The sequence below is a fragment of the Gossypium raimondii genome, chromosome 12 (assembly GCF_025698545.1).
Source record: "Gossypium raimondii isolate GPD5lz chromosome 12, ASM2569854v1, whole genome shotgun sequence".
NCBI lineage: Eukaryota > Viridiplantae > Streptophyta > Magnoliopsida > Malvales > Malvaceae > Gossypium > Gossypium raimondii.
The window spans coordinates 34,050,278-34,057,216 of record NC_068576.1 but is presented as its reverse complement, the minus strand read 5'-3'; the positions used below and the strand labels follow the sequence as shown (position 1 = coordinate 34,057,216).

The following is a 6,939-nucleotide window of genomic DNA, read 5'->3' as shown; positions in this document are numbered from 1 at the left end:
CTAAGGAACTTTCTCACATGAAAATAACCCCTCACTTGAATCCACCATAGACAGAGCTGTAAATTGATAATGCCCACATCATCTTCCACCTTCACTTTATTATACTTGTATTCCTGTAGAGCTCTTGGGAAGTCTAGGGTTCTCTCTTAGGCTGGGGTCCCCCTCCAAACAAATGAAAATTTGTCTCGTATTTACAAAGTTTTAAGTTAATTTAATGGTAAAATTATATTTCAGCTCCCTCCTGAAATTTAAAATACAATTATACATTTTTCAAAAACAAAAAAGTTTATAGTTTAATCCCTTAAAAATTACAAAATTTTACATTAATACACTGACAGAATTACATTTTTAGCTCTATTAAAGAGCAATATTTTGAATTTGCCCCTGCTCTTAGGTTCTCCTTTACCCGTACTTGAGGGAGTATTTATAAAGGAAAGAGTCTCGTTCATTAACAATGTGATGGACTGATAGATGTTTTGAAAGACCCTTCTCAATATACCTTCTGCAGATTATATGGGTTTGCTAAGTATGACAAGATGCTTAGGCGAGACCATGGGGTCCAGCTTGAAGCTATGTGTTGACAAGTTTCTACGGTAATTAAATACTCTAACAAGGAGGTCTAAGACGAAGGTATAACAAGTATATATATTTGACATGTATTGGTGGGTGCGGTTGATTTGGCTCAATCACTTGCATTTGTGGTCCAAGCAAACAAATGCGGCTTACCTAAATAAAATATGGCCTAAAAGAAAGGTCAACAATTAACAATCACTTGGCATTTATGGTTCAGTGACAACATTTGAGAACTTTATGTTACAAAAGAACAAAGTGGTGACAAATTGTTCTTCAATCAAACTATATATGAATGGATAATTATACAGTGCCAACAATCAATAATGAAATGAGAATAATAGTTGGAACTATCCATGTGTTCCTTGCAGGGAATGCCACAACTCCGAACACTCTTCTTCTTCCTTAGTTTTTCCCCTCACCGACAACATTCCAAACGCTGAGTTCGAAGCTTGCATGAGATCTAATGTGACTTGACCACCGGTTTCCGGGAACTGAACGTCCCAACCATGAGGGTCAAGCAATGAGTGATGCTGAACAAATATAGGATTGGACCCCGCAGGTTGGGGCTCACCTATATACTGCCAGTCTCGCTCGAGTACGGGCTGCCGTGCGAGGACGGCAGCACGGTTTTCCACAATCAGCTCACGCAAGGCGGCACTAGATCTTGTGGAGAGATTAGACGGAGAGATCCAAGAATCGACCTTGGATGACAGAAGAGAGAGAGCACGTCCTGTTGGCGACGATACATACGGAAAACTCCCGGTCATCGGTTTATTATCTGTTTGACAACATACTACATACATAAGATTATCATACGCTTGAACTGCCCTACGGAATACACTGGTGTATGCATACATAACATGATGTGCCACTCCTATGATGCTATACATGCTATATATATGTATATATATGTGTGCATTAGAGACCATGGCCTATTCGAATTTCAAACTACAAGGGATTCAACTGTGACCAGCTCAATAAAGTGAAACCTTATCCAAATCAAATGGATCATAAAGCATCGACAAAAACATAAAAAACAAGCATACCCTTTTTGTCTCAATTGCAAAAAAATTATTCCCGTACATATTACATTTTTTAAGTTTAAATCTACATTTTCCGGAATGGCAAATTACATTTTTCTTTAGTCACTCAACTATGAAAAATTATAAAATAACCATTCAATTATCAATAAATTTCTTTTTTATCACCTAATTATGAAAAATTACATAATAATTATTTAACTATTCAATTTTATCTTTTAATCACCAATGACACTCAAAAATCCAAAAATAGTTAGACAACTAAAGAAGCTTTTCACGGTGTAATAATAAATAAATAAAAATCATACATACTTTTCACGAGACATAAAACAACGTGCATCTGGGAAATGAAAGATTAATATCCGGTAACGCTGTCTAAAGGACTTGTGTTAAAATAATACACAACAAGAAGGTGACATGTAAAACATGCAGCCAAAAGTAACATTAATATATAATTCCTTTATTAAGATGGGGTTTAGCTAATAAAAAAAACCCTTTTAAAATTAACAATTGATTAAAAAAATACCATTAGTAAAAAGGAATAGAAAAAGTATACCTTGAGCAAAGTTCCTGGTAGCAGAATCGTGAGAGGTTTTTCTTCTACGCTCATTATGACCTGCTAATCTCCTTCTGCAACTCCTCTTAGAGTCGTCAAATTCTGACACTACATGAAACCTATGCCCCCAAATTTTGAGCAATGCATAAAAGCATGCAGTAAGAAAGATGGAGACCAAAAAGAAAAATAAAATATTTCACCAAAATAATTATATATGACCAAATAGTAAATTAGTGTTAAAAATTTTATTTATTTTTATTGTTAAATATTGATGTAATTACCGAAATAACCAAACAGTTCAGATATTATATGTCACATACACCTCAACAAAAATGAACAAATTAAATGTTACACGTTATATTTTGCTTCCTTAGCTTGAAAAGGATCAAATTAGTTAATGTATGTTAAAAAAATTTGCATAACCCAACCTGACGATGCACGATGACCAGTTAGAAATACTTGAAATTTTTAACTGAGGGATGAAAATGCAAACTAAAAAAAGAAGTGGAGATTAATTAAAAAGTGACCATACCTGCTACACTGTTGACAAAAGCGTTGCTCTAACCCTAGCACCACCACCTTGGGTGCTTTAGAGTGTGTTTCACAAACTTTGTGTCTCCGGTGATACTCTTTAGCGTTGACTAGTGTAACATTACACCCTTCAACTTGACACCTCGGTACCGTCGACGAAGAAGGCCCACCTCCTTCGCCGCTAAGATTATCATAATAGGGTTTACCTTTCTTTCCAATAGAGTACCCACCGGCGGAGTGACGATGGTTGTTCAGATCTGTTGAACCCTCAAAGTAATGTCTCTTCCCAAGCTTCAAACAAACAAGATGAGGATCTGCCGATTGTTGAATACGACTCGACCCATCGCCGGCGTAAAGAGAGTGTCGTTGTTGTTGGTGGTGGTTCAGCGCGTGAGACTCAGAGAGCGTGGTCTCGAAGTTGAAACTGTTGGTGGTTCCATTGTTGGGGTTATACTTATTACCAGTTTGGCTTCGGTTCCCCATGAACATATCATCATGTTCCATAATCTTTGTCTCTCCTTTTTTTTTTTCACTCCCTGTTGCAGCAGCCACCAGTATTCGTATATATATAACTATATTATCAAATATCTATTACAGCTTTGCCATTTTTTTTTTTTTTTGCCTGTTTTGTGTAAGCAAAGAGGACTGATACTTTTACATAGAAAAAAGTAACTTTTTTTCAAAAAAAAGTCACAGCTTTAAAGAGACAGTAGAAGAGAAAATGAATGAAGGGTTGGTTTTTTATTTTTAGTTATTTGTAGGGTACTACTACTGATACAATGGGGAGTTATCGGGAGCTGGAGACAGATAAAAGCTGCAAATTTGACAGAAAGTGATTGAGAGAGAGAGAGAGGGGATTGATGATGCCCCAAGCGAAGGGGAAAGTGGCACGTGAGTGGGAGAGTGTAGCACGTGGGAACTAGATTGAAGGTTAAATTACCTCCTCACATCTCACAACCCTCAAATCATCCTATATATAAAATCACCTCGGTGTTGAAATGGTAGATTCGGTTAAATTAAATTGTACTAGTATTAATTAAATTAATAAAATTGTATAATCTTTTAATGTTAATTGAATTAAAAGTTTTTCAAAAAAATTAACTAAATAAAAATATTTCTATTAATTCGGTTGTCTTTTGGTTAAAACAAGTATAAAACATATAAAAAATACATTGATAATGTTCATTTGTCTTGAAAGTTAACCGAATTTTTAAGTCTTGAAACACTACATACTTATTAAGTTCAGTTAATTCAATTAATTACCCTTTTGAACCGAATTAACCGATAATTGAAATTCCAGAAAACTATTAACCGACCTCCGACCGAACTAAGTTCAACTACTAACCGGTTAACGGAATTAAATCTGTTCGATCAATTAATTTACCCCTAGAATTATCCCATTAACTTAATGGTAAATTTGTATTGATTTGAAGTTGGTTGGCATTAAATTCAAGTTGTAATTTTTTTTGATTTTGTATAAAAGAACATACTCTATATAATGATAAGGATTCAAATCCATCCCTCAATTTGTAACTTGACTTTGAAAAAAAATATAATACAAATGTAAGGGTTAAATTTTGATTTTAGCCCCTCAATTATATTTAAATTTAAGATATAATTTAACATAATTTAGTTCTTTTTCTTCGATAATATTCACATATTTTTCTCTAAATAAATTTATTTCTAACACAAAAATATCATTTTAGATGAAATTATGAAAACACATAAATCAAACAAGAATTTGGTCATGTGAAAATGGGCATGCAAGCAAGCCTGGTTGTAGACGCGATCCAAGCAACGTGTAGTACACGGCGGGTGTCGCTGCAGCTAAGTTGCATGAATTTCCTACGTAAGCTTCGAATAGGAACTCAGTGCATCGTCTGCTACTAATTCATTCTTATCTTGATCTAACTGAGCGTCTTTTCAACGCGCTTCGACTGCTTGTCAGATTCGTTTATTCCAATAATAGGTGCTAATTTTTTTAAAATTAATTAGGTCACTTTTTAATTTGATTAAATAAAATGGGTTCAATTAGTTTTTTTTTATAATTAAATCAGTTTAATATCGATTCACGTTCCAAACAATTATGATTAAAAACAATTTTAACCTTTATATAGAGTTGTTTTTGAATTTAAGAAAAAACATTTTGCAGCTAAATAATGGAAACCCAAACTTTGCATTCACTTACTTTGTTTGTTACTACATTATAAAGTAAAGAATTAAAGATTATCTTTTTCTATATATTTGAAAAGTAAGCTTAGTTGTTAACACCATTTAGGCGCGAGCCTTGACCCTCTTAAAATAGAAAATTTTTATTTAGGCCTTTTCAAATTTTTAAAATTTTAAATTAGTAAAGATAAAACTTAAATAATTGATTTAATCCTTAAAGAATTATAAAGATAAAGACTATTAAAATGGTGAAATTGCATCTTTATTATCGTAAAAATTACAATTTAATTTCGACTCCCTAAAAAAGTTTCTAGCTTCACCCCGACACCATTAAAATTTTTCGATATAACATCTTGAAGTTAAAAAGAATAAACTCACTTGGTAGTTATGTGACCAAAATGACATTATAATAAACTTAAATTTAACAAAGAATTTTAATGATGGTAACAATTTTTAAAATTCACGTTAGCATTTTAATTAGAATTAAGCATGTAGTCTAACTAATGGAATTGTAAAAGTTAAATTATCAAGTTATGTCAAATTTTAAAGTGTAGAATCTAAATATCAAATTCGAGTGTAGTATAAAAATCAAAATATATAATTTTAAAATAACAGATGAATCAAAATTGAAATATAACAATTATCTTATAATGTCAACAAAAAAAACCTTGGGCGTGGATCATATAAAGAATGTCTTACATTATAAAATAAATATTGAGATTTGAGCGTAGTATATGGACTAAAGTTTTTCTTTACAAATATAAAAACAAAAATTTAATCATTATTATATAATCTTAAAACAATTAAACACATCAAATTTAAAATTTAACCAAATTATTGTATTATTGTTAAAACTAAAGAGTATTCAAAGAACCCCCCCACCACCTCACATTTAAATCCCTCCCTCAAAAGTCACCCCTAAAGTCCTTGAGAAAAAGCTAAGAGATGGAGGGGCTACTTGTGATAGAATTGAAAATAAGGTAAAAATTATGATAGTTGTTAGGACCGAACCAGAGGACTGGTTGAACTAACTATACCCAAAACTAGTTCTCCAAATGAGTTCAAAAAGGAAAACAAGTTGAAAAACATAATATGGAATGTAAAATAAATTAATGAATCAAGTAAACTTGATCATAGATCGGGTTGGGTTTAGGTTGAATTGATGTAAAATTTTAGGTTCGATTTTAAAAATAGGCTTAAAATTTTGTCCAAATTTGACCCAGATTAAAAATGCTAAATCTGAATTTTTTTTGGCCTACTTGTATTTATTTTTTATACAAAAATAAATTTTAAAAATATAATACATCAAATACACTAAAAACATTAAAATAAATGTTTCTCAACAAATTGAAAATACATTTTAAAAAATCTTTATACTTAAGTAACACTAAGATAGTTGCAACTTAGCGATAAATGTCTCCAAAATAATAGTAAAATTAATAATAAAATAAGAGTTATATAATATCCATATAATAATAAAAATAGTAGCAAAAAATCCTACCGAGACTTCAACTCATTTAAAAAACAAATCTTATTTTTATCCAAACTAATTTTCCAAATCAATAATTTTACTTAAATCCTCTCACTTTTTAAATAAATTTTCGAACCAAATCCACAATTAGATATACATGTAACGAAGAGGCTAACATTATTTGTCTGTAGGAATTAGTTTAATTTAATAGAAGGTAGGTGAATAATGGAAATACTGTTGGCTTTGATTACAAACAAATAAATTTACACAGCAAATTACTTGATAGACTTTGAAAATTTGCATTTCTCTTTATTATTTTCTTTACAGAGGATTTTTTTAGTAGTCGATAATTATATTAAGTAAGTTCGATTTCTTAATTATTTTCTTTATTTAGAAAACTCGAATCCGATTTTTTACTTAAAGACACATGTCAATGAAATGACTCAAATACTTAGATCTTCCCTCAATTACACCATGTTGGCTAAGCGGTGAAGGTGACTAAACTTGTTTAATTGCCGAGCTATTTATCGAAATTCAAAGTTTCTTTTGAAGCTTAGAAGGATTTAGACAAAAAATATATATTAAGTTTGAAAATTGGG

At 31.5% G+C, this 6,939-nt stretch overlaps 1 protein-coding gene across 2 annotated transcripts; it reads right to left on the bottom strand.

Moving 5' to 3' along the window:
- Positions 1-752: 752 nt before the first annotated feature.
- Positions 753-3,517, bottom strand: LOC105763734 (squamosa promoter-binding-like protein 7). Of its 2 annotated transcripts, none has more exons than XM_012582069.2 (3): positions 2,702-3,517; positions 2,170-2,288; positions 753-1,366 (listed from the first exon to the last, which is right to left on the bottom strand). In XM_012582069.2, exons 1-3 carry the CDS (start codon positions 3,202-3,204, stop codon positions 921-923), a joined length of 1,068 nt encoding a protein of 355 aa, XP_012437523.1. In that variant the 5' UTR covers positions 3,205-3,517; the 3' UTR covers positions 753-920. The 2 variants fall into 2 exon arrangements, with proteins under 2 accessions (XP_012437523.1, XP_012437524.1); XM_012582070.2 differs by having other exon boundaries at positions 753-1,351; positions 2,702-3,509.
- Between the last annotated feature and the right edge of the window lie 3,422 nt (positions 3,518-6,939).